The 27,917-nt window shown below is 41.1% G+C and overlaps 1 protein-coding gene and 1 long non-coding RNA gene across 5 annotated transcripts in view; one reads left to right on the top strand and one right to left on the bottom strand.

The window, feature by feature from the left end:
* Positions 1-27,917, top strand: part of Pka-C1 (Protein kinase, cAMP-dependent, catalytic subunit 1) — a 159,818-nt gene that overhangs the window by 3,248 nt on the left and 128,653 nt on the right. For 3 of the 4 annotated variants that reach the window (XM_086980517.1, XM_086980513.1, XM_086980511.1), the window contains exons 1-2: positions 6,676-6,816; positions 12,836-12,893. In XM_086980517.1, coding sequence (XP_086836643.1) covers positions 6,814-6,816; positions 12,836-12,893 — 61 coding nt within the window. In that variant the 5' untranslated portion in view covers positions 6,676-6,813. Of the gene's footprint in view, positions 1-6,675; positions 6,817-12,835; positions 12,894-27,917 lie in introns of those variants that run through there. The other variant, XM_086980518.1, reaches the window with a different exon arrangement.
* Positions 1,752-15,072, bottom strand: LOC147757519 (uncharacterized). The gene is made up of 3 exons (XR_015321501.1): positions 10,620-15,072; positions 6,301-9,675; positions 1,752-5,631 (listed from the first exon to the last, which is right to left on the bottom strand). It is a non-coding gene; the product is annotated as an uncharacterized LOC147757519 (long non-coding RNA).

Here is a 27,917-nt window from a genome sequence, read left to right as displayed (position 1 = left end):
ATCAGGTTGGATGCCTTCGAACGGGCGCATGAATATCTTTCAGTTCATAGCTCGTTTCCAGTGGAAGAGGGTCGCTTGCTTTGACCCGAAGTGGGATTTGCGTTCAGTGTGGTATCTACCTGATGCCGTCGAAGATGCATGCTGCCGTTATGATATGATCTAGTCTTGTAGACTGTGACTCTGGTTCTATATGCGCGTAGGTACCTATGGGTGTGCATTTGTCTCTGGCTATGTAGTATGAAAGACTCTGTTCGATGCTCGGTAGACATGAGGACCTTAAGGCTTGACAACGTACTGTAGAACGATTGCTGACGGATTCGGTTACCAAAAGCCAAGTGTTTATTCCGTCATAAAACGAGTAATGGTCCAGATAGATCGTATTGCTCATACTACGAGTAAGATACAAACGTCAATATACAAGATAGTCTCTCATATGTCATTTGACGTATATCTTGCCGTTCACCTATCGTATTCTAGGTTATGTAAAATAGTCTCATACTTCTATTTGTACGCGATAGTTTTCACTGGTAAGGACATTCATTACTTTCATTTACGGCATACACTGCATAGAAAAACAGCCAGGTAGCTGGGTGCAAGGTACAACACTGGCCGCAGGCTGTAGAGAAGAGCTATATTTGCTCATATTTGTCTATTGTGGTTGTGCAAATTGTCTAAATGCGAAAATTAATTTAGCGTTCGCACAGCACTAACAGTAACGCAACTTAAACTATGGCTGATACGAATAAGTTTCTAAAAAACATGTATACGAGAAATTTGATGAGTAAGACGGCTTCTGGCAATTTGTCCAATAGACAACTGATCTCTGGACAAGGAACATACCTACAGATACTAGTACAAACACAGTGGCAGAGCATCTCTCGCGATGACGGGTGACGTCAGCGGTTGACGAACCGGCCATTCAAATTGTGAATATGGCGCTGAATTGAAGCAGCGATGATTTACAATCCATGAATTTGTACCTGACCGTCTATTGACGGTTTTCATACCGCTTTGTTAACGATGTCGATGTTGATTAACTGCCACTGCACCTGTTCTTCTTATACAAACGATACAACAACATTGTCTTCAGTGCGGTCTACACGGCTACTAAGTGGGTGTTGATGAGGTGCAACCAATTAGCGTGAGAGACATCTACCTTCGTTTACCATTTATGAAGACAGTGCTCGAGTAAGATATACTGAGAACGCATTGTCAAATTTATTGTTCGTTCTAAATTCAGCCTCTTGAGCTACACATGACTCATATGTAGCAATCTGGCCGACTATTCTTAAGACCTGTCTATTCAACAGCTACGGTGCCATCGTCTCTACGGGCCCCTATTGATATCTCGTATCTTGTCATTCTCGTAGTCGTTCTAAGCGTATTCTGCGACGTTTCAACCACTGTTCGGAGAAAACGACGGCTTGAAAAGCTTCAGCTTACCAAGGCATGCCAAATTAGCCAGAGCTTCGTTGGGCGCCCCTGCTTGAACGACATGTCAAGGTGAACTTCAGAAAGCGCCGTAGGGACGTACAGATGCTCAAAATTTGTGATTAGAAATTTCTGGATCTTTTACGGGATTATGTATTTTTCTGAATAGGACCTATCCGACGAAATCTGTAGTGTAATACGAACTAACAAATATCAGACGATTCTGGGCGTAATATCCTAAACATTTATTTTGCTTTCATACCTTTTCTGCTATATTTTATATTCAAAACAAAGAAGATAATAGATCATTTTGCGTGGGTTATGTAAATCTTTGTGATTAAATTGCTCGAATAAGTTACTGTTAGAGCGCAATTGCCAAAAATAATCCTTGTCATTACCAGTGACCATGCCATGCTAAGCTATTTTTTCGGTATTTTTTTTTGTTATCAGGAACCGTCTGTGGTTGCCGCATTACTATTACCAAAAGAGAATTAAAGAATTTGAAACTATTAATTCATATAAAACCCACTAGTAGGCGACAAAGCTGTCCTGGGTGACGATAGCTAGGCCTGCGCAAAGCGTGGCTAACATCGAGAAGTTCGTACTTAGTTATAAAGTAGTCACCGAGGCACGCCCTTGTCGACTTAAAGAATTAATACGAGTGCACACAGATATACAGTTAAGGTCGATTTGGTTTCTTTCGTAGGCTAAATTCTTTCAATTGAAGGAACCAACATTTGGCAAGCTAGCAGAAATATCATTAAAAGATTTGCGTTCATAGTAATTACAAAATTTCCGTAAAGACATGCCATATCGAAATAGGCATGTATACTGTTTACCGCGTCTAAGAGTACCCTAGCATATTGGCTATTTTCGCTGACAATTCTTAGTCATTTTTGTCATCGTCATCAAAAATGCACCGATTGCACAGAAAGTAAAAAACGTTGCAAAAAAGTAAAAAATATTGCATTTTATGCGACTGCTACCCGGTTTTTAATGATTTTTATGCTAGCCTGCTAAGCAAAATAAAAGTACAAGATTGTGTTATACTACTAATCATTGTCGTATCTATAATAAAACTGTTATTAAAGTGTTCCTACTTGACGATAACAATATCATAGTTTTAACGCGTGCACTACCGTTGACCAGACATCCATCTGTCTGTCTATCTGACAAGAGGGTCATTTTCGATCCGGGCGTATCTCTTTGACGACATCAATCTCATACAGTTACATATAATCATCGTTGCTGTGAGTGTCTTTCATAAAAATGAAGCCAAACATATTTTAGACTACATTAAATAAAGATGTTATTTATTAAATTATATTATAAAATTAACGTCAGCGATCTTCAAAGTACTTTTTTTAATGTTTGTCCAGTCGTATAATCCATCAATATATCAGCGTTTTGATCCTTTTTCTCACGATGGCTACGTTACAAACACTATGGAATATTAACAATTAGTATATATCTCTGTTTAGGAGTAGATGTTGTCCGTCCGAGATCGTGACCGTGCGTCAGATTGTTAGAAGAGAAGTGTCTTAAAGGCAGTTTGTTTCGCTTTGTTTTTTTGCCATCTTCATTAAACTCCCTTGTCATGAAAGGTCTTAAAGCAATTCGTCTCCAATACGCCGTTGGCGTTGTGTTGATCAGTTCAATAAACTATTCTACTATATACTATATACTATATACTACTATATACTATAAAACATATAAAACGCGCGTATCTATCATTTTTCAATGTGTTAACTAACCAAATGTTGATCGGCGGCGTTTACTGCGGCTCCCAGTTCAGATGACAGCCGCAGGATGAGCAGATACCAAATGAGTGTTATTTCTTTCAGAAGTCTAACTTCGACTGAAAATTTCTATTCACGGACTTTGCCCAGTTTCTGACTGAATGACAAGGCAGGTACGACTAAGCTCGTAGCCGCACCCTAGCCGCTCCAAAGATAAAATCGCTTAAAAGCCTTAAATTATAAAAATCACCAAATAATATCTCTGAGATTTCTCGTCGACTGCCCTGCGGCGCTGTTTACGGCGCTTTAATAGAGTTATTTTCGAGAAGCTTGCGTAGATTTAATGGCTATTTAAGTATCAACTCAAATAAATAAAAGAACATATATATAAGAGGCCCGTTCACACTGAACAAAATACATCGAAGATATCACTGCTGAGTTTGATTTCGTGTACGATCTCTGAACACAGAGCGAAAGATGCTACCTGCTCTGAAAATCTGTTCTCTTCTTACAAATACTTATAAAATTTGTTTGAATAATTTAGTCACTGATTTATCGCTTACGGGAGAAAGATCACAGTGTAACGAGAAAGACAGAGGTACACAATGGATCCAAAGAAACAAACAATTTTTCTAAAAGCATCTCAACTCGTGTGAGGTGCTCTTACAGAAAGCTGCTTACAAAAAAAACCTGTGTACTTAAGCAGAAGAAAGATGAATTTTAGTCACTGTTATCAGACGCTAGGAACAATGTTAGTGTACCTACGAACATTTTCCAAAAGACATGTAGTATTGCTATTCAACTAAAGGTTAATTTAATCTTTTTGCCTTCACATATTTATGTATGTTAACATAGATATTCAGGCATTGCTTGCTATGCACCTCCTATCGCATTACCGCATATAGTATCAAATGTGTAAAAAAAAAAAATATATATATATATATATATATATATATATGTATATATATATATGATTGCCTCATTATAGAATCAATTTACAAAAAAATTCTATGTTCTCGAGTTTCTCAGATATGTGTCCAGCCTGCCACGGGTTGCTGCGATATCGGTCATTTTGAGGTTGTACGATAAGAATACGTTTAGAGTTGCGGTGCTGGTTTGTGTTTTCATGATTCTACAAAGCATGCGAGGTGATGCGGAACGGTTTTTCATCACGCGCACGTTTCTAGCCTAAACATTAAAGAGAACAGGGAAAAAGTGTTCTCCGGAAACCAATGAAATCTGGCATGATCAAGTAAAATAGGCAAAATTTAGCAGACTAGCATCATATTAGTTATTAGTCTATATAAGTTTGTGATGATTGGGCTCTCATGGTCCTTGAGCGTTTTGGAAGAGCGCTGAAACACTAGCGGTTTTCTTATCAAGTAGTATTGATGTTAGCGGGTTAGCCAGACGTAAATGCTTTCCCTTGTTTTCGTCCTTATTGATTTTGACGTTTTTTTTCGACTATTCGTATTGTTACGCGAAAAAAAGAAGTACTAGCGTTTTCGTTAGTTAGCTTCTCATGCTAAACCAATTGAAAATACGGTCGAAAGCTATCATTAGTCTACTGAAAGCTGTTGCTTCGGAAAAGCCGAAATAGATCGTTTAATGTGTATTAGGTTAGATACAAAAATGCATGAACTGTTAATAGCTTCGTTGTTTATAACATCGCTTCAACGGAATAAACGCTTCAAACACATCTATGTCTCTTTTCGATATTCTCCTTCAACATTTTCTTTACGTTACACTTTGATCTATCTTTAAGCGGCCCTATTAACAATCAAGTTTGCAGTTTTCCTTTTGACGAGATCAACTCAAGTATTTATCGATTTGCAGCAGTAATATTTTTCTTCAGTGTCGCTGAGCAGCGTCACTGTAACTTCTGGCCTTAACAATATAAGAAAAAAAAAAAAGAGACAAGATGGATTGCTTATCTCTCTGTTGATTTGCAAAACTGATAGCTTGACTGATGACTGTCATCATCGACTGTGCCGTGCCGCAAGACACTAGAGCAACACAGTCACTGATTGTTTTCGCTCTGTTACGCTTTCTGCCCTCAGAAACCGGCAAATGCCGTCGAGCTTACGTTTGATGATGATAGATAAATCGAGTAATCTATGGGCATCATTATCACGAAACCCGGTCTACGACACAAGGGAGAGATGTTGTCAAATCAAGGTCTTCAGAGATCCTGTTCTAAACCCCTTTTTCATGCCAGCTTGACCTGGTACACTTGAATAATCTGAGCTATAACAGCGACATCTGGTAGTCGTGTTTGTGGGAGAGCCCCTTCGTGAACGGTGCAACGGTCAAGGACAGCCAGTAGAAGTTGGCTGTTGAAAAGTTGCAGAAGCGAGATTACTCCAGGTGATACACGTCGATGAATGATATGAAACGATATGAAACGACATCAACGACGCAGAGTCATCAATGGTGCCCTATTTATCTGGGGCCAATGTACCTGATAAGAAACAAACAAACCATTTTACATTATTCAACCTGAAAGCTTCAAAAAGAAGATATTAATTCTAGTATTTTTGATATTAAAATTGCCACTGTTGTATGTCGAAGGTGTCAATGTCGTCTAGTTACACCAATACCTCATACTGAACCGTTTTTGTTTACATAGAATGTGTGATACAGGACTAGTTACAATATACACAGTATGTATATAAGTTGAATTCGAGTCGATTATCTCGTTTTTCAGGCGATGCAGGCCTATTTCATGAAATAAAGCCGCGTGAAAGAGTCATGTGGAGGTAACACTATTAAAACGACTAATCAGTTATGTGCCAGAAATGCCTAAATATTCAGTACGTAATAATTGATCCTTATGTAAATCTTTCATGCACAAGTTTAGTCTCGGAAGCTCAACTCGGCTCTGACTCCAAACTTCCTCCATTACCGTTACGCTGCAAACAATTTCACGTTAGAATGAATATCCAGAATTTAGCTTTTAATTAGAATTAACTATCATCGTTTCGGTTCGACAGCCGAGAGTAGTCCCGACAATCTCTACAGAACGAAAAAAAAATCTGTCCTTCTTTGTCTAAATACAGGATAACAACAGGAACCTAAAAATGTGCAAATATTTGCTTGTCCATTGACTCTGTCTGTCGCCTGTACTTACCCGTTGTGATATTCTCTTGTTACTGCAAGTAATACCATAAGGGAGCGGCTATCTCTATGATAAGGGTTGCGTACGCACGTCTTTAAAATCTGTCACGTACATAAGCCGCATTCGACTGACATAACAAGCGTGTCAGCTATGGCGACCTGACATGATGCTTCACCGGCATTAGGCACATCAGCTTGCAACTGCTAGTGGCGCAGGTACAGCGCCGCATCGGCTGTCAGGCGCTGTCGTCTATAGGCTTCCTCCGTCCTGATATACTAGTACTTGTTGTTATTGTTGCCATTATTATTTTTTTTTTCAGTTAAAAGTAGTACAACACAACAGCAAAAAACGCCCTACAAATCGTGGTCTTGTCCATCATCTATCGCACTAATTATCTGTGACCGATTATAGCCCTTGAAGTATGTTGACTATACAACTGTTGCACTTCATTCAAAATAGACACACGCAATGTTCGCCTGTTAGGCGTTCGTTTTCTTCGGCGACGTCGCGCGGGACTGTCATACCATGGTAAGCTAGAATTTTTTCTAAGCACTAGTAGTTTTGAAAATACAATGCGAAATTACATAGCGGTCATTTTCCCAATTGAAACGCTGCAAGAGGAAGATACCCACTGGGAGGTGGAGAGAAGTTTGCGGATCATTACGAGATGTGGGCTAGTTTCGAACATGCCTTGTGGCAAATCAGACGAAATGCCGAAAACGTTCCACTCCACTCGCATAAGTTTTTGGGTTAAACCATGGACAAGTTCGTAGCTGAATTGTTTCTGCGCTCAGCCATCAGCCAGCCCTTTATATCATAGCCTAGACAGATTGCTAGACAGATTTTTCTTAATTAGGAACTTAGTATGGACTTTGAATTTAAGGACAGCACTGCCATGCCCTGGAACCGATTTAAGCGATTTCATTATATATCCATATAGGCACCAAACTGGAAAGGTTCAACGCGCATGCTTTGAGCCTTGCGTCTTAAAATGCCCAAGTTTTATGTACGCGATACTCAGCTAGCAGCACATATCCCATATACGATATAGCAGGATAAACCAAGCGGGATAAAGTAAGGTTTACAGAAACAAGCAGAATACTTACCGAACAAGGCAAGAAATTTAGGAAGCAAAAACAACTGCAAATGGTTTTGTGCAGAGGCAGTGACGCATATAATAATAGTAATAGAGGATCGATAACTCAGATGCTGTGATGGGTAAAATGCAAGTCTTGTAAAACTGCTGCCTATAATCTTTTAAGAGAAGTTTAATTATGAAGTAGACTTCGCGCAATATTACAGGAACTATCGCGGAAGCCGTTAATGAACTGATATCAAAAAGGGAACGAAGAGTTCGATGGAGATGAATTGAGCAAATATAAGATCATCTGCTCTTAATAATGTCTTATGGTCCAATTTAGCTGCCTGACGTTTGCCGGCTGTAGCACTTGTCGGCCTTTTAGCTAACCGCAAAGTGTAGGGCTTGTTAAATGTTAAAAAAATCAAAGCGGATGCAGAATGTGTCGATTATGTAACGATAAAATACAATAGAATGTATTACAATACTATAGAGAATTCTAGGTAGTTTTACTGAAAGTTTTACAAGCAAAAATTAAATTTAGCGAAGACGAAATAGACACTGGCGAAGTGGATTGTTAGCAGAAACAATTGTAGCATGTATAGATAAATAAGTTAATAATCTGAATCACCAATCGCGCTGGAATTAGAGATGGGTACCCCTGTCAAGAAGATTTCGTTTCGATGATTCGAATGATATATATCTGTTCTGGTCAAAATAGAAGGAATAAACAGCTGCCAGTTCGGACACAGTTAGGGTACAAGGGCGGCCTTGATCGCCAGCTGATATATTGTCAGTCTCACTCCGACGGTCTACTCTTACACCAGTTATATGTGCGTTCCTGTGAGACGCACCCATGTAGAAACTTAGGAAGAACAAACTGATAGACACCTAGGCCAGCTACAACAGCTGATTGAAGCTTCATATGTGTCATTACTATCACTCCTTGTTTCTCTTTATCCAGTAGTCAGCTTATCTGACCGATGAACTTCTGCACGAGTATCCTTCGAGTAGAGGTTTCACCACTACTAATTTACTATAACTGGTTCTCTGTATTGTAGCATCGAGGTCGTGGAGCGACTAATAATGCGTGCAGTCTGTGCAGTACACTCTCAAGTGAACGAGAATAAGTGTCCATAGAGGCTAATTATAGGAGCATACTTCGGCCGCTAAATTTGCCTGCGTATTCTAATGGTATTATCAGTAGACGTAGTAGTAGACTCTATGCTTTACCTACTAGGCTCCTGTGTGTATGCTCTAAGATTCTATCCTTTCGGAATAGGAGCATCGATTGACAGTCGAAGCGGCGAACGAAAAAGTTCTTAACATTTAGGGGCCATTAATTTCAGAAATGATTATAAGCCAGTAGGCTTGCACTCCGATAGCTTGTGGCCGTTCTATAGAATTAAGTAAAAAAAAAAAGACCATTTAAGCTAAGCGGTTCTAGTGACAATTCAATTCACAATCAGACACCCACAGTTGATTGCTATCGCGCGCCTTCTATCAGCTAATAGGCTGAGATAATTTTTTAATGCCTACATTGTACTAAACTGCTGTATGAAGCTGATCGGCCATCGGCGATATATATATATATAAGGTCTAGTATATAATTATATCGAGAGAGTTAGCTTGCTCGTTAAACTTAACTTATAAAAAGTGAGTCTAACCTACGCGGATATTATTAACATAGAAGGTTTTACCTTCAACCTTCGATCGATTAAAATAAATATTGGCTAAATTATTTTAAATAAAAAGAAAAACAAGCTGAAATTAAACGCTAAATGACCAGCGGCCAGCCTGATTAGACAGGGAGCATGTTTCGTTCTTAAACGTCGGCCTCCTGTTTTTGTAATGCATAGTCCGAAATAATACAGTTTATAAGAAAGCCATTGCTTGCTAAATTGTACTTGCCCTGTTGATTGTTTATTATTTCTGAAGTAAATTTATTTATGGATGAGTTTTAAGGGTAGCCACAAGTCAAGACATGGCGAATTCAGAAATGGACAGAAAATTACGCTTTCTGTTAATATTAAAGTAAGCTAAACTTGAAACACTTTCCCCTGCATAATTCTGTTGGATGCCGTCCAAGTTCGTTTTAGGTAATTGATTTTCTTGATACACTCTATCTGCTTTTATCAATAGAAAATACTTCAGAATAGCAAGCCTACCCAAGTTCTGCGCATCCAACAGCTGCTAGTTGTAGATTTAAGCATTACGTCTAATAAAAATTATAATCCTTGAGGTCAATTCTGACCTCACTGCGTTGTTTCTTACGGCATCGTGGCTATGTCTGAGGCAACTCCTATGATCTGTAATAATCAAATTTAATGTAACACAAAAAATTGGATTTTTTAATTGTGGAAATGGTCATGTCGCAGAATGTCACTGTGAGAAACTTCGTAACAACATGCATTGCAACATAAATTGCAAAAAATTAATTTATGTTTTATTATTTACTCACTAAACGAATGAGTTAATTATATGAATTTACCAGTTTTATCAAAATACTCATAGCCGCTAATTGTGAGCTGTGACAAAACGTCCCCAAGGTATATCTTAAGAAATTAGCAGAAAAGATTACATGGGGTGTCTAGTTTTAATCATTTGTTTCCACTAATTAAACAGTTCAATATATAAATATGTGGGTCGATAATGTATAGTGTAATCGCCAACCGTCGTACTAAAGCGCACGGCGAAATTGAGACGAGAAGTCCGATCGAACAGGTTCTTACTATCCATATATCTTTTATATATATTTTTGAAATTTACTACGCGCAGCTCATCTGTGTCTCATTATATCTGTGCATAAAACCGTAACCGGAAACAGCATTCACGCAGAATGTTTGATTCACAGATACATATTCATTGTGAGTTCTCTGAAAAGTATTGACCACTTTTAAATCAAGACGTTTTTTGAGACAAAAAACGAGGCAGATGTATTTTTTATGCATATTTTAAAATAATAATACTAAACTAAGTATACATTATTCTGATTAATGGCCTACGTCAATATTCTACTAGTAGAGGTCCGAAGCAATCATTTTGCTAAAGCACGATTCCTTTTTTATACCATCGCAGCCATATCGAATCACTTCTTTGGCAACAGTCTGGGCTTTGCCATCTGATGGAATGCCTAATAACTTAAACATTAGATGTAGAACTTAAAATCTTATTTTGTGAAAAATATTTTTATTAACGTTATTATCTTATGTAATTCACTTTTATCACCACTTGAGACTTTTGTCACACTTACTTGAGAATAGAACCACAATTTCGTTGCGTTTTTGCAGAGTTCCGCAGATAGGAATACGATTAGTTTTTTCTTCTCGGCCATTTTCTTCAAATGCTTTAAAACTGCTAGTAGTAGATGCTTAGCTCCTTGACGATATCGTTGCTTCTTACGTGCTGGCCGAGCGCAATTCTTGCAACAATTTCAAACTTATCTGTAATAGGTCGACCACTTCGAGCAACATCTTTCACATCGACATTTTTTAAACAACAGTCACAGAACCTTCTTAGGCTGTTTCTTCCAATGACCCATTTTGGCAGTACACAACAAGATTTTTTTTGGCTATGGCAGCATTTGGGCGTTTGTCATAATAAAACAGAAGAGTACAGCGATTTTTTTCGGAATTTTTACTCATGTTTAAGGGATAAAGTCTGGACAGATGTATTTCAGTGTTTATTTGTTTAGCACATCTGCTAATTCCGAATCTCGGCCTTCAAATAACTGATGGCTACCCAACGTGGCTCATTCTACTTGTAATATGTGATCCTAAAACCTTCTAGCTCAAAAACGGTTAACACTGTTTCTACAATCCAATGTACAGAAACGATTTATCCTATTTTACGTGCTCAGCGTTGACAAGACACGTTAAGCTCGTACGACACTTTTACTATCGTGGTAATATTACGTATTATTGTAGCATTCCTGAGAAAGATCTTGTCGTGACTTGACCTCTGGTTCTAAGAGATGGATCAGCAACGGCGTCCATCACAGCAAAAACGGCAATTGTCACCACAATGGCCGGTCTATGGTCCTTAGCTTCGTTTCGCCTTGTTAGAGACCTTCGTATAAATGAAGCAACAAGACGATATGCCTGGAGACGATAGCGGAAATTTGCTTGGCATTTACATATGGCGAGCACAGGTTAATGCGAAATTTGTAACTCATCCACTGGTAGTACGGTGGAAGCTCGAGCAAAAACTAGGACTGCCTTATTGGGCCCTATGGCCTTCGATAAGGACGAGAAGGCATCTAACAAAGCCTACTACGGCGTTACGTTATAACATGTAGACATGTATAGCACCGTATGATTGAGAGCAAATTCGTGTACTATTTAGTAAGACGTTTACGGGCGTCACAACCTTTTTTATTTCTGTTTGGTCACTGTCTGCCTTAATCTGTGCAAGTCGTTGTTTTGGTGAACTTAGCTCCGCCGGAATCGTTTTTTTTACGTGCGGTGCCACTCGGATATTTCCAGCCACATCGATGGTACACAGATCGCAACATACAAAATACGTTGCTAAAAATTCACGCCAATAGGCTGTGTTGTTGTTGTAGACATTCGGCGGTACCTAGTGCGTTAGTTACGTATAGAAAATTACTTTACTAATTCCGTTAGATATATAATTTCTATAATTCTGTATGGTCAAAATAGTTGTGTTCACAGGAACACGATCCGATTAGACGTTACCAAGACTCAATGTATGGGCATAGTCTTTTCATGTCTCTTTCAGTCTACTCGTCTTGGTAAACCAATGTAGATAAACGAGACGTGCAAATATTGCGGTACACATCTCGTGATTACTTGGTCTCGATACTTCTGAATTGTTGCAAGCTTTTTTTTTCTTTTTCCCTTTTTTTTTTACTAGAAACCGTCTTGGCATAGACATTTTTTTAAACCAAACCATGACGGTCGACGCGTTGAATGTACTTGGATTTTTATTCTTGAAATAAGTTACTATTTTAAAAAAAATAGATTATTATTAGTAAAAAAAAATTACATTAATGTTCGAAAATATGATTCAGGAATTAATTAGTACCATACAAAGAAAAATTTCCAATTAATTGATTATCGTATATATTGTTCTTATTTATCATCCTAAAAGACTTCCTTTAAAGACTTATTTATCTTCCTCATTTTAGTGAAGTTTGATTGAAATAGGTTGCACTCCAGTGACCTTTTCAGAGAATGCGTTTATTGTTAATCTACGTCCAAACTGGAATGGTTTGTTTGTTGGTCAGAGTATTTAGTTATGAAAAAACCGAATCTACCATGCTAAACATTCTTTTCTTTGTTATTATATATATATAATTTGAGCACATATCGAAATAGAGCACAAATAATTGTGCTTCTAACGCTTCTATTTACGTTTGAGTAAAAATACAAATGAAAAATTAAATGTCTCCGTCAATTTTAACCTACTAACCATTTTTTCTTATTATTAATGTTTCTCTAATTACAGGGGGTCATAATGAATATATTCAAAAGTAATAAAAAGAAAAAGGACTTGCACGGCAATGGTAAGTAAGGCGTGTTCAGATTTTTAAATAGATTTCCCTGCATAGTACTTCAATAACTGTTTGTTCTGTGAACGGCATGTATCGCATAATGTTAGGATTAGTTAACCATTCCCTTTAGCGGTTTGATCGCTAGACAGAACGCTACTGCTCTGTTACCAACTCAGTAATCCTTTCACCAGTTTGACAAGCTTGGTTAATAATTGTACCTTATCTTATTGCCTTTCCCAAACAAATTAACGTTCTTTATAATCCGTAAGCAATGAAGCTCACACGATCGTATAAGCAACAATCATACGAGCGTTCCCTAGTCGACTTGTGTTCTAAGCCATATATTTCTCTTTTTTCTTGGGTATTGTGTCATGCTCGATTTTGTCACCGCGTTGTTATGCAGAAAACTCACGGCTGTTCCTATGTTTTCTTCTTAGAATATAGTTTTGTCGCTTGGGCTTCATTACCTTTCCCGATTGCCCCGCACGCAATTACCGTTCTTATTCCTTTTTAAACTAGGACCGAATTGGAAAAGCAAGAGGAGTATGCTTCAGCAGTGGATTGCCACGTAAGTCCGTGTCGATTTCCCCGCTTGACTTGATTCATTTTTAATGAAAAAGAAGTTCAACGAAGAGGGGAAGCTGTTTATCTATAGTGAAGCTCCATTGGCTCTGGGTTTTAGTCGAATCTGAATTGAAGATGTGAAGTCGAATTCAAAGAAAGATGAAAAGGCCCAGCGAAGATAAATTTCCGACATATAATGGTTTTCCACTTCTGCAAGAGGAAGCTAGCGCTGACTGCCGGTTAGATATACCCATTGCATAAACGCTTGCGAAGAGTTAGAGAACACACGTTTTCAGGACGGTGCTTTCCTTCTAAAAAAGGTAATTTTGATCTTCATAATCGGCCGCCATTCAGCCTCTAAAGATTTTAGGACAGAGTTTCCAGATGGAAAGCCTGTGTTAAAACAGGCTAAACGCACTTTTGGTGTACTAGACGAAGCTGGTGGGTTGGACTCGCGTACTGAGGAGCTAGTCTGATTTCAGGATTTTGGGTACACCGTAAGGTCAGTTACCGTTAGTTAACGTAGTGTATGTTGCCGTTTGGTCAACATCTGAAAGACCTCTGTCGTTCTGTTGTTGGTAACCGTACTCGCAAGGCAGCTACTTCTGCGTGAAATTAGCCAAAAGACGTCGGATAGTTATCTGCCATAACAGCTCCATGGTACTTCGGTTCAATTGAATTCGGGGCAATTGTTGTAAAAATCTGATTGAACCCGCGTATAACGAAGTGTCGGTGCAGAAGAATGGGGAAAATCAAGATCCATTGAAAATAATCATTATCTGAAGAATGACGTAATAAATAAACAAGTTAGGCCCAGACATGGCCTTTCTCAACGTCGTTCTCGTCGAACCTTACTCGTTAATCGTCTTCGTTTGTGGTTGCCGTTGTCGTCCTTGTTGGTGTTCTCACTTCGTGTTCCTTCCGAATTATCTCCACGACTTGCAATACGTCTTGCATCAGCAAGGGAGTAACGATGATATGTTCTTCATCCTCTTTTCGTAGCTCTGTGCTCTATGGCTTGCATGCCCGCCGCCGCCCTCACTTGTCGTTTGAGAGAGGTGCTTAGCTCCCTCTTTCTCGCTGCTGTATGTTGAAGAGCGCTACTGATGCTGATAAGGTGTGAGAGTGAAGCCGGGTCCATCGTTCGTGTTCCACCATCCGGGGTACGTGCATGGCCGGATGGAAGGTGGCGAGGGTGCCTGAGTCAGGCTAAGAACTCGCAGCAGCAGCTACCACCTGCGGCGGAGAAAGGGCACTATTGGAGCGAAGGGCAGCATTTAGCTCCATCCCGCGCAACCGGTCTCCTTCGTTGTATGTTTCGATTACACGCTATGGCCTCTATGCCATAGTAGGCCTGTGTGTCTGAGTCTATGGGTGAGCGCAGGCTTAGGAGCTCTGTACAGGAAAGACAGTCTGCCAGTTGGGCAGTAGTGGCACCAGCTGAGTCGGCTCCAGAAAGCGTACAGCCACTGTCATGGTATAGCATATATGAATATATTGCAGAATATCGAGTATATGTCAGACGTATTCCTCAAAAATTTGGGAGGCCTTATCGAATTCAGGCTTCGAAACAAGCGACGTTGACTGCAGTCGTTCTGTATTCGGTATCGTGTCGTCTGCGCAGGTGGCAGCGCATCGACTGCCATCTGCACGAATAGCGAAGCCGTTTGCATTGCATTGGCACGAGGTACATATAGAAGTTAACGCATCGAAATGGCGGAACGCCTTTTCGACCACCATCCACTCGCTGCACGGGCATGACTGCTGCTACGTGCTCCGGGAAAGTGCGCTCTCTGTCGAACTCTCGAACAGCTTTTTGCGAGCGCGTCGTCCAACGATCCGCCAGCTTACATAGTTCACCAGTGCAGCCGTTGAACAACACAGACAATAGACGAGCGAGGGCTCGTGTTATGAGTGCACTTTTCATTTTTCTGAAATTTCTCTAATTTTGCAAATAGCGAAGGTGGTAGCAGTAGTGAATCGTTTGGATTCCTCCGTGTTTCCGAGCCGTCTTGGGCGTATTGCCCAGCGAGAAGATTATCGTGCAAACAAAACAGCGCGTGGATAAGCAAGGCCAGTTCAAGCGGAAACAGGCTAAGCAGTAGACGCAACAACATCTGTAATAGCAATTACAGCAGCAGTGAGCCGAAGATCAGCACCAGTCTAGGAGTCGGAACTATTTTGCCAAGTCAGCCCTAGTAGCCGGTGGAGGCAACACCGATTGCTGGGCTGACCTAACAGCACAGTCCATCAGTTGGAACAGACCCATTTCGGTCAGTGTCCAAGCAGGCGTGCGTTTGTTCGTTTTCGAGAGAGAGAGAGAGAGAGAGAGAGCGAGCGCGCGCGGTAGCGGTCGTCGTGCAAGACAGAGAGAGCAGCAAGCTCCCCGGAAGCAGGGGCCTCAGCGTCATCAACAGCAGCAGCAGCAGCAGCAGCAGTGGTAGCAGCATTGGCGGCTTAGCCCGTAGAAGCAGCAGCAGACGGAACTGGAAAGTTGCTGCAGCCGCCCTTGCCGCCGCTGCTGCTGAGAGTAGATTGAGTGCGGGTAAGCTGGAGGGAAAGCCGTTGCAAACCTTCGAGCAGGTGTCAGTCAGCTGGCTACTAGAGAGAAAAGAGGCAGGTTAAGTGTGGGCGTCTTCAACGACAGCAGGTGCTTCAGCAACACCTAGCTAGCTTAATAGATAACAGCCTGACAGTTGTGGCAGCGACTGAAGGTCCTCTATATGCATCCAGCTACTAGTCAGTGTTGATGAGAAGAGGTCAAAGCGGCGAGGCCAGATGCACAGTGCGAAATCCTTCATTGCCAAGATAAGAAAGCCTGTTGCTACCGCCGGGCGCGGTAAGTGGAGGTGCTCAGCAGAGTAACTGCACTTGTACGTAAGCGTGCCAGAAGACGCACAAGCGAAACTGCGGCTCCTAGCAGTTCTAGCATTTAAGTCTCTGAAACAGAACTGCCGTATCCGTTAAGCGGTGCGGACACTAAGCGAGCCAGGACAAAGTTAACAAAAGTAAGAGGTTATTGTAAGTTGTAAATTAGTTGACGGGTGCCAGTCTCTTTTGTGACACTTGTCGTCACAAGTATCGACAACAGTGTTGTGCGTAAGTGTGTATGTGTGCATGTGTGTATACGTGGGTGCGCGTGTGCCTGTATATGTGTCAAATCAAAAATCTAAGGCTGCTTTTTGAGTATGGTCGTTGAGCACGCAGATCGAATCATCATTGCAGTGAAGCAATTGAGTGTTTTTTTCTTTTAAAAAAGTTCAGAGGAAACGGGGTAGATGTAAATGGTATTTCAGAGGCAGCGATAAGAGCTTGCTGTGCACGGATAACCAGGAGCGCGCACGCATCGGTGAGAGTGGTTCTATTATTAAGTGTTCCAAGTGAGCAAAAGCATAGAAAGAAGGAAAGAGGAAAAAAGTAGGAAGGAAGCTTCTCGTGCACACGAAACGGCAAGGTGCCAGGTGCGGAAGTGCTGTAAGCTTCTGAATAAGAAGAGCGTGGCATAGCAGACGGCCAAAAAGGAACGAAAGAAAGTGTAAGTTTCATGCGTTTACGTGTAAAGGCAACTCCATCGCAATAAACCGTGTTATGTAGTCGTTGATTCGCGCGAGTTCTCTGTGATTGTACAACCGATTACCGCTACTTCTTTGACCCAGTGAGCGTTCAACATTATGCAACAATCATCGGGGTTTCCGCTGTTTTCAGCTCGACAGAGCAAAAAACAGGGACGCGCCGTTGTTGCCTTGCTGCTACAGTGACAACACTTATCGCTGTTGGGTGCAGGTAAACGCAGAATTAGAGATTTTCATTGTGTGTGTATTGGCCTGGGGCGTTCTATCGACGCGCTGTGTTACCACCCAATAGACCTGAGAGAAACTTCGTTGATCAACTATAGTACAGCTGTTGTTATCGGTGATCTGTGTCAGATTTGTAATGGTGACTGACGTCGCAACAAAAACTGGTGCTTCTTATTATCAGTTCGAGAACAAAGAACTGGTAGTTACGGAACGGTTCATAGCTAAATTGAAGATTGGCTCGCAATTCTGAGTGAAGAAGTACGCCCGTCGGATAAAAAGGTGCGTTTTCATAACGCAGAAACATATCGTAAACCTCACCGTAAGCATGGCAAGTGTAGAGTAGAAGGTGTAGGCTATGCGCAAAGGACCCGCCAGAAGTCGAAGAACGATATTGTCATTGTTGCTAATCATGCTAAACGAGAGAATTGCAAGCAGACCGAGACAATCCGCACAGCCAGTAGCATAGAGGCCTCCATAACCAATAGCTGTAAACGGGTATGGGCGCGCTGATTGGGGAAGATGCTTGAATTGGGGAAGAAGATAGAAGCCCACCCGTAGCCGGCTCAAAGTTTCGAAAAAGGAATAATGGCGGCGACGCGTCTGACACTGTGCAAGTGTTTCACCGGTGCTGACGCTATTGACAATAACACAGCTGAAATTAATAGACTTGCGGATATAGCAACAGAAGTACGGTTGTCCGAAGTATATAACTTGGTCACAGTGTCTTGTATCATACAGATCTATTATACGTGTATTGATAGTTAGATGTGTAACCTAGTTTGTGGACTGTTGTAAGTATGTTTAAACACAACATCATTTTCATAGCGGGTAAAGGGTCCGTTCTGTTTCGTGGTATTCTATTTTCTCGAGACGCTTTTTTCTCTCAACACGAACATACATTATAGTAGACATAATAGGCCGCTATGAACTCATCACAGTTTGTCCTTAGGCACTTCTGTAAGTTACTAACTAATGGGTTTAAAAGCCGTTTTAATTCGTCTGGTGATTTTTACTTCCACGAAGTTGAAAATAGTTCACATCGGTAAAGGGTTTTGTGTCGTAAATTTGTCGTATGAGCGACATGAGGCTCGGAAATCTTAAAGCCTTTCTCGGGATCAGATTGGAACAGGTTTGTCGGAAAAAGAAATAGTTTAAAACCATTTACTTCTAAGAGCTATCTACTAGAGCTACATGGTTAATATTAGATTTAAGGCTGACCTAGCATAAGGAAACCTCAAAGCTTTATCGCTTTCGCATACAAAATTTGCTACATTTAAATAGAACTCAACCAAATTGAAACAGAGAAATTAAATTCATGCACACAATGAGAAGCAAACATTAAGAATTCGATATATATATATATATATATATATATATACTAAATCGCTTATATACGCTATGTATACGCGTGCTACCCAGTTCTACGAAATTGGGTCTGCTTACAAGGTGAAGCGAAAGTCTCTGGCCAGTTTTAAAAGTCTTTTGACGGTTAAAGAGCTTCGACATCCGTTTAAGTATCAAGAGGTATGTAAGGATTTTGTATCAAAAAGCAGACCTAACCATGCAACTTATTTTAAGAGGGGCTCCTGTTAGTATTTCTATGTTTCCAGAATGCCATTTTACAAACACAGAGTATAATATTAGTGGGGTGTATGTTGGAAATGAGCAGGGTTGAACCATTTTATTTCGTCAACCAACAATTCCTTATTATGTTACATGTATGTTTGTGCACTTTCGCAGTTGACTGTTTTGGTTCCTTCTTGATTTTATGTTGACAGGTCTACGAATTAGGCACAGTCGTAAAACCTTTCCTAACCTGCCGTTGAACGTGTCGTATGCAATATACTAATTTGCGCAATTTTCTATTTCGATCGAATTTGAAAGATAAGGTTGTTAGGTTGTTGATACGAGAAACACACATACATTCTTAATTTGCATCTATAAGCTGTTGTCTCTATAAATTTAGGACTGACAAAACTAAACAAGTTTCTCTCTGCAATTTTTACTTAAGGCTAACGCCTATTATCTTTCTTATGCATCTATCAGATATATACACAACATGGAAAAGTGGCGCTTTGGGCTCAGAAAGTAAAGTTAGAAAAATGGAGCACATCGGCCTACAGTCGACAGGCTTTCCCGTTCCATTTTTTTTCGCATTTAAAGCAGACAATTACCGCCCCTCGGTAGCAGGTATAGCATTACCGACGTTTATACAGGTGGAAGTTAGACACTGTGAGACATTTTGTGCTGATCATCTGGTTTTTATTCAAGTTATTGTACGTTGTGTATATCGATTGTCTCAATATAATTTCAAGTAACAATGAACGCAAATGGATCCTCAGAGGAGTACTGAAAAATGAATAACACTGGGTGCGCCGGATCCATTTGCGGTGCTCCAGCAGACAAAAGAAAACCGAATATTTAGCGAACTAGCGAATATTTAGTTAGCGAACTTTGAAGAAAACCACGCAGAGCAGAGCTTACATATATATATAACACACACACTTACATATATATAACTTGAACTAGTCATGATTCTAGTTGTTGCACACTGAAGTCGAAGTAAACTGCATAAAATTATATATATATATATATATATATATATATATATATGATATGGCTTTACGTAAGTGTTTTACAGAAGTGTTTTATTATGGATGACTTGCGTACCTTTTGCTATTTCAACAGACGTGAAATGGAGGTTTTCGGACAGTGACAAGCATTATGTATCATTCTAGCTATATGGTGTCTCGCCGGTTTCACCCTCGTCTCGAATCGTTTGAAAAACGTTGATCGTAGTGATGATTAGTTCTAAAACGACTGTTCCTCTTTGTTAAGCATGAGGGCAGAGCATCTGTTCGGGTATACCATCGGCCATAGCCGGCATCGGGTATCGGGTAGCCATAGCCGACTGAAGTTTTCTAGCAGCGCTATATAACTGCCTAATAAGTACCAAATTCATTCATCATGTTTCAGTCTTCAAAACGATCACGATCATTTGATATTGGGAACGTTTAATTACCTATTCTTTACGTTGTCTTGATTTCGGATTCTGTAGAAGAAAGAGGGCACCTGAATAAACCTATAATCTATTATTACATATACTATATTTTAGGTAATGATATTAGTTCAGCATCTATAAACTTCTATAGGCTTTTCTCTGTGAAAATCGTCGTTTTTCCAGATTTTCCATGGGGTTTTTAAGGCTCTACCATCTGATATTCCTATTCAACGCTTCGAGGATCTCAGCGTTGAATAGGATTATCTAGTGAAATTGAGAGCTGCTACCACAGCTAAATATCTCGCTATTACCCGATCCACTGAATTATCTAGGTAAGAAGTGGTCTAGCCAAAAATCTCATACATCAATATTAACTGGGTCTAAGACACATTTGACAGCACGAGTGCATATTTAACACTTGTCAACGATCGCATTAATTCATGCACTAGAAAATCGTTCAGTTTAGGCCCGCTTTGGCGCATGCAGAAATTGCGCATCGCGCTCAGTTGAGAAGGGCAAATTTAGCTAGTCAGGTACGGCGTGATAGGCTTACTTTTACGGTTCCCCAACTAACATCTGTGCACGTACGGGACTGAGCTCTACGTTCAGCGCCGAGACTGCGATCTGCGAACGTCAGCCCACCAATACTAAACGAATTCAAGGTCAAAGAAATTTTTTGTATTCATTATCTTTTATTCAATCAACCTATGGTACGACGACTAATAACGGCTAAGGAACATGGAAAAAAAATTGTGCTGTATTGGCGCATAGATATTATATTTAAATTACCTGAATTAACAGCTGAGTCAGCCAAAATGCCATTGCCTGATCCATTTTCGGCCACATTTGTGCTCATGTACAATGGTGGGTACAGCAGTTACCTTTGCATCGAAGGGGTACTGCTGCCCCTGGTGCACACGCTGCGTAAGCTGTATATTTTTCATTATTTCTGCTTGCAGCTGCCTACGGTTCCAGGGATTCAGTTTCGGCCGTGCGCAATTTTCATTGTAAGTTGCGTAAAACAAAGCGAATCTTGCAGCTTTTCTAAATAAGGCTTTCACATTGTACAAGCAGAAGCCAAGCCACAGTTCAGCCAGAGACCAGACTGCCTCTTACATCCACTTCAAACCCCACCAATACTTACCGAGATTGCGGCAAATTGTTTCGGCCGCAAGCTGAATGTCAGATGCCAGTTAGCTTCGACTTTTCATCCCTACCCCCCCCCCCCCCCCAAACATTATTCCTAGGAGCCTGCCAACCGAATGTCGGTCGCTATCCCGCTTTTACAACTGTAGTTCTTCTCGGCCTTCTTTCGATCCCTGGGCACTCCCGGATGTTCTATGGTAGAGGCAACGCCTAGTTTCCGTCAGATTCTGCTGGCCGTTCTTTTCAGTTCTGTGTGTAAACAGGGCCTTCTCCATACATTTGTACGTCGTAGGCGATAAAGGAATCGGACTTCCTTTTCTTAGCTCCACAGCCACGCTGCAACTACTATAGTCTACAACTGCTGTAGTAGTATTGCGTATCTATAGTGTCGTCACCCTCATAGTGGTGGTGGTCACCATGTCAGAACTCAGAAAAGCCGTCGAGAGAGCAGAAGATTTTGCTTAATGAGCGCGGCGTACCGTACAACTAAAGCCAGATAGCAGAGAAGCAGGAGTCGTATATATATTAAGTATTTGAGAAAGAGGCTGAGAGGATAAACAAACTTTTCGAATCTTCTCTATTTAGGAACGGCGGGTGAAAGCAACTGGTCAGTCAGCGCCGATATCATATTATGTTTAAATGGAGAAAATACATATACCTTTGTCTGGGAATTTACGACTATCTGTTGTATGGTATGCGGCCGATAAACGCACACATGTTCGCTAGCTAACTGGCTCATTGATATATTGTAAGGTTGCTTCTGAAATTACTGAAACAAACTATTACGTTACAATAAATCATCAACCAGCCTATCAGTGATCAGAATCTTCGCATTAGCAATGGCTATGTCTCAAGTGAGTTGTTCTATACTCGTATCCAACGGGACATGTGTCTTTATCTGGCTAGTACATATACAGATTATAGACCGTTTTGATCGGCCAAAGCAGATTTATGTAAGTGACACTAAGCCATTAAGCGGCAGATTTCCTCGTCTAACGGTATGTTGGGCTGTAAAACTTCTGTATAGCCAATCGTACCTATATATTATTTTTCAGCCGGCATGTGATCGTCTAAGAAATTATGATAAGTGTTATTACTTCATTGTGCATTGCTGTGACAGGTTTCTATTGTTTTGACATCAGTTTCGACAAATCAAGGATTGGAAACAACAGTCAATACTGAAGGTGTCCTTGATATCGGACATTATCGCGCTTTTATAGGTATATCGTTATCCACTGTTCGTAATTGTGCATGTGATGAGTTCTATATTTAAGCAGTTTGTTGGTTTTTTTTTTGACTTTATAAGTGATTCAAACCCTCAATAGCTTTACAATAAATTAAATATTTCCAGAAATACGTAATAGATATATAGTAGTGTTTTTTTTTTATTCGTGAAAGGCTTTATTCCTAGGTGTCAACGGCACTTTCACGAGTCAACTTTTTAACCTTGCGTGCGGTTATCAAGGAAAAAGCCGACCTAGTCGACTTAAACAAACTTAGAAATGCAAAAAAAAAAGTGCTTATTTTAGAAGTTCGCTACATGCAAAAATTCTCCTGCTCGCAAGAATGTCTTGAATATTATGGCTAGTAGTACTTATGGAGGTTTCCACCACCTTTAAAGAATATCGAAGAAGGCAAAAGGTATTGTCGCTGCGATGGCCAAGTTGGCGCACTGGGCAATAGGCTTTGCCCTTGTAACTGGAACAGCAGCAGGCAATCGCGACCTCTCTAGCCATTTCTTTTACTTCTGTTTTTACGCCTGTCTCTCAACCGTCCTCTCGTCCAACGGCCTTAATTGCATCAGCAGTCTGTGCAACGCCGACGGCCAAACGGCATCGAGGACATTGTCGCGGCGAGTGATTGGAAGGGAGGGTATAAGTTGAACAAGCTTCATCTCTAGGTGTATTATGTTTCGCGCAAGGCGACATCCTACCGCTCCAAATCTTACCATAAAATGGCCTCAAAAAACTGCAAGGTCCCCGCTTGCCCCCCAAGAGACGCTGCAGACCTGAGGGTGTCTAAGAGCACTCGATATGGGAGGTCCTTTCTTGTGCATTGTGTTACCTGCTGGCTTGCGCCCTTTCTTTGGTCTCTTCTGCTTCTGAACTACTAGCATCTGTCTTTTTTTCATTTTCATCTGTCTATCCGTGTGTCCTTGCCATGCTGTAGAGCAACTGACGATTCGCTCTGCTGTAAACAATGGACGGAGAGAAAAGTATATGCTGAGCGTCAACCTGTCATTTTGCTATGAGAGAGAATAGCGCAGCGTAACGTCTCTGTCGGAAAAGTAATACGAAACGGTGTTTTTATGGTTCCGCGAACTGATGACCCCTCGATGAGTAAGGAACAGAGAACAGCGACGGATCGTGAAAAAGGAGCAACTTTGATTGAACCTGGAGCATTCGCGGGGAGCGAAGGTGGGCAGAGTTTGTACATGAAGTACCGAGTTCACTGGGTGACAACGCTTGGGATACAAGCAGTTTTGATGAATGAACGAATTCGTGCGTCATGGTAGTTGATGTTGCTAAACTGGTAGATTTAAGCTAATGAAGCTAATTATCAATGGAATAGTTCGTAAACCATTCCCAGGTATAAGGGCGAATTGTGAAGCTCATCTGATTAAGCTCGTTTGCGCTCGAATGGCTACGTTAGCCGACAGATTTGTTACATTTGGAAGTGACTGGATCCGAGGATGATCGTAAAAATCGTGCTCCACCCAGATAAAGCGCCAGTTTGATTTCCTAAGTGTCGCATATAATGTGTTTTCTACGGCAGCTCGCTATAGTCCTCATAAGCACTTTCTCATATGCTTGAAAGGCCACCTAGCCTCGATTGTGTTCCACACCTAAACTAGAAGCGTTTAAGATGAAAATGCGACCAAACCTTACTTGGTCCGTTTGCCTTTTTATAAGTGTCAACAGATGGGCTGTGGGACACCCCAGATGTGCCTAATATTGGATATAGCGTACGTTTCGAGTCCTCTACAGGTATGAAACGACCACAGCCTATGATTAACCTTCCCAAACTTGGAATACTTGTTGATTCAGACGTAAAACAGTGTTTATGACAGTTCTACGTCGACTGTATACTCGTCGCAATTTCGACTAGCGCTCACACCTCTGTAATACAACATAGCCTAGAAGTGCAATTGGCTTGCTCTTCGCACTTCTCGAGAATATTTCATCCCTGAGCACCATCCGTCGTCACTTGGATCTTGTCATCGGCCGCCTATGCAGCCATGCAAGTAGTTAACCAACAGCCCTTCGGTACTATCCCGTTCGTTTGCTTCTTAAAGTTGGCTTGTCGTTCCCAGCTACCGGGAACCAAGGCTTTGCCAAGGGAGGAGTTTTATCCTAGTAGCGACAGGCAGCTGCCAAGGGGGCGACGAGCGGGGGTGATGGGTGACGCCAACTTTCAACATGATTAGCACAGGTTGATAAAAAGATTACGTTGCGTCTTTTTCACAGCATCGCCAGAATTGTAGAGACTTAGTAAGTCGTAAAGATAGTAATGGGCGGCGTGCGCAGTTGCATTTAATGCGCCTTTCTACGAAAGCTTGTATACCCTGGTGCTATAAACCCCGGAAGGATTCTAGTAATACACCGAAAAATTACTGCCGTCTCTGCTATATTTAGGCTAATGTAGGACAGGCATCATACGATACACAGACTGTCCACCAGCCCAAAAAAGTCTACCGTCAATAGCTATAATGCAGTTGGCGGCAAGTAGCACAAACTGGTTTCCCGTTTGATGCTCGTTTATCTTTAGTCCGCGCGCAGCTTCGTATTTCTCTATTGCATACATCGAGGTTTTGTGTCACAGACATAGAGTATCCATATACCCTTCCATGTTTCTCTTCCTTTTCATTTAGCGAAAAACTAGCTATACATTACAATATTTGATCTTCCAGGTGCTTATCTCGAACAACGTATAATTAGCTTCTGCGCGATCTTACGCTTACGTTTTGCATATTGTCAAATAAAAACTCCAAATCCGAAATCAATAAATTGTATGATGACATCTTAATTGCGAAAGGTCGCCCGTTCTGGGTGTGACCCGCTGTTTGCGCTGTAGATGTGTTATACGAAGCGTCGCTGACCGCTCTGTTCTATATGCAGATGGTATCCATCACGGTAGCTTCCCACGAAATGACCACTCCGGCGATATGATGGTCAATTGAAGATTCAATATTATCAAAATAGAGCGAATCGCGATCCTGTGGCGTACAAAGCAATAACAATCAACGAACACGTTTCTAGCCGTCACCGTAAAGCGATATTGCGACAGCGTAGTTTTGCTTACACAACGGCAAAAAAAAAAACAGAAAAAAAAAAATCAGATCTTATCTGAAAACTAGTGGCCGCTACTAAAAAATTAAGGTGGGCCTTAATGCGAACAAAAAAAATGTTTGCTGGTACATATCGTGCGCTACAAAATAGTGGCCCTTTATACTTACGCGGATTGTGGAATTGAAGAAATAACATAGCAGGAAATACGTTTTAAACTCGATGTGGTGAGCTACTCGTCACTATTCTAACTCGTCAAAGTCCCTCGAGGCCCTAAGACGGAATACTTGACGATGTACGCCTGAGATTAATATGCTCTTTCCGGAATATACAATGACAAGGGAACCATTTTTCAGTTAATAGAATTTATGGTCGTCTTAGCATATTGCGGTGTCCCAGTGTGCGATGCTGGCATTAGCGTAATGCACCGAAATCCATCTTACTAGCAGCAACGTAGTGAAATCAGGACGCGGGTCCACGTAAGACCTTAGCTAGCTTAGCGTTAACTTCATCGTGAGATTTTGAAGGGTCGATTCAACAGAAAAATATTCGCTGTTCTATATGACGTTAGTAAACGTATTTCGAACGAGTCCATACACTTGTTTATTAAGGGGCGTCCTGGGCGTCGAAAATGACTCGATAATTTATACGCTATTGTGTATCGAAATAAGGTGGTAATACTAACATTAATAACAAAAGTAATAGGGATGAGCGAATCGCGCACTTGAGATCGATAAACAAAGTTAATAAACACCAACTAATAGTGTAACGAGGCCATATTTTAACAATATTGTCCCTATTTTAAGCAATTAACGTACCCAACGCAGTACTCCGGCGTCCATTGGGTTTGTGAAGTTCGGCACTCCGTTATTCACGTAGGTCTTCATCGCAGTATTTTTTAAGGAGACTTGTAGCAAAGAAAAATGTCGCTGGGTAAGATGGCTTAGTCGGTAGCGTTAAGTTAATGCTGGCGTGGATTCGTGCCGGATTTTTCGCGTGAAATATATGTCTGGTTTCTTGTTCCATATTGTACGGTACTGGCAGTGATCGTAGCCGTGCGTAAAGGGAACCGACTCTTACACACGAACCAACATTTGCATGGTAGTGGCTAGGGCCGTTACCATAGCAACGAATAACACGTCTTGCACGTTTCTTCATTCATATCGTGGGGCTACATCCCACTGATGCAACTACTCAGAGAGTCTGCAACGACGGAAAAAACATGGAATATAATATTTCACGTCGGAAGCTGACGCTACGTTATGTAAGCCTGCTCCTCGTGAAATTCAGCAGGCAATAAGCCCAGCTTTACCATAGGCTCCCTTCTAAGTGAGCACGTGCTAATGCCTCGCGATTCAAATCCGGGGTAATTTAATATACACGGAGTACAGGCGTAAGGACAGTTGCCAAAAAAAGAGCTTTATAAATAGGGGCTTTGACAAACAGGAAATTTGCCGGCAGCTATTTTAACAGGGACCTCGTCTATTTCTCGAACTGCCTGGTCAGAGGAAACGTGTTGAAAAAAAAATTGTGCCACCCGAGACCCAATTCATTTGTCTAGTTACTTTTGTGGTCTAATCGGTGCCTCGGCATGCGACTCAGCATCAAGTTACTAGTGCAGCTGCGCAGGACTCGTCATCGCATAGCCCTGCTGGTGATTGATGTCATCACTGTTTCTTTGTTGTCAATTAGATCACCGATTGTTTGTCGACACAGCTGACATGCTGATGTATATTCAGAAATTCCTCGTTAATTTTCTGCGAAATTATCCACTCGCTTTTGAAATATCGATGTATAGCTGGATGGCTCTTCGTCATTCCCATGTGCATCGAGCTCCTCTGTCTCCTGGATAGAAATGCCGAACGCCCTTTTACACTCGAGGGTCGACATGATCAGCATCCGTAGGGCCTTTGCTAATGATGGGGTTAAGTCACAGCTTGCCTTGAGTGCGGCGCATTGCTTCAGGTATACCATGGGAATAGCAGCTATCCCAGCGCAAAAGATGCACATAGTTCAGGGCCTTTTGTCATTATGACAGGCGGCAAATGTCTTTGGGTAAAATTGGTTGACCCGTTCAAAGATGTAAGCGCTCACCGATACACGGGAAGATCATTTGGCGCAATGAGCTCTACGTCTTTTTGCTATTCTTTAGCAAAAAGCGTATCCTTGAATGTGAGACTCAACGCATGGGTCTAGCGTTTCACTTGAGCTAGGTCTACACATCGCGTCATGACTTATGACA

Source organism: Varroa destructor, unplaced genomic scaffold (genome assembly GCF_002443255.2).
Source record: "Varroa destructor unplaced genomic scaffold, Vdes_3.0 BEIS01000002.1, whole genome shotgun sequence".
Lineage (NCBI taxonomy): Eukaryota > Metazoa > Arthropoda > Arachnida > Mesostigmata > Varroidae > Varroa > Varroa destructor.
The sequence above is the reverse complement of the archived record's forward strand: the minus strand, read 5'-3'. Positions and strand labels throughout refer to the sequence as shown.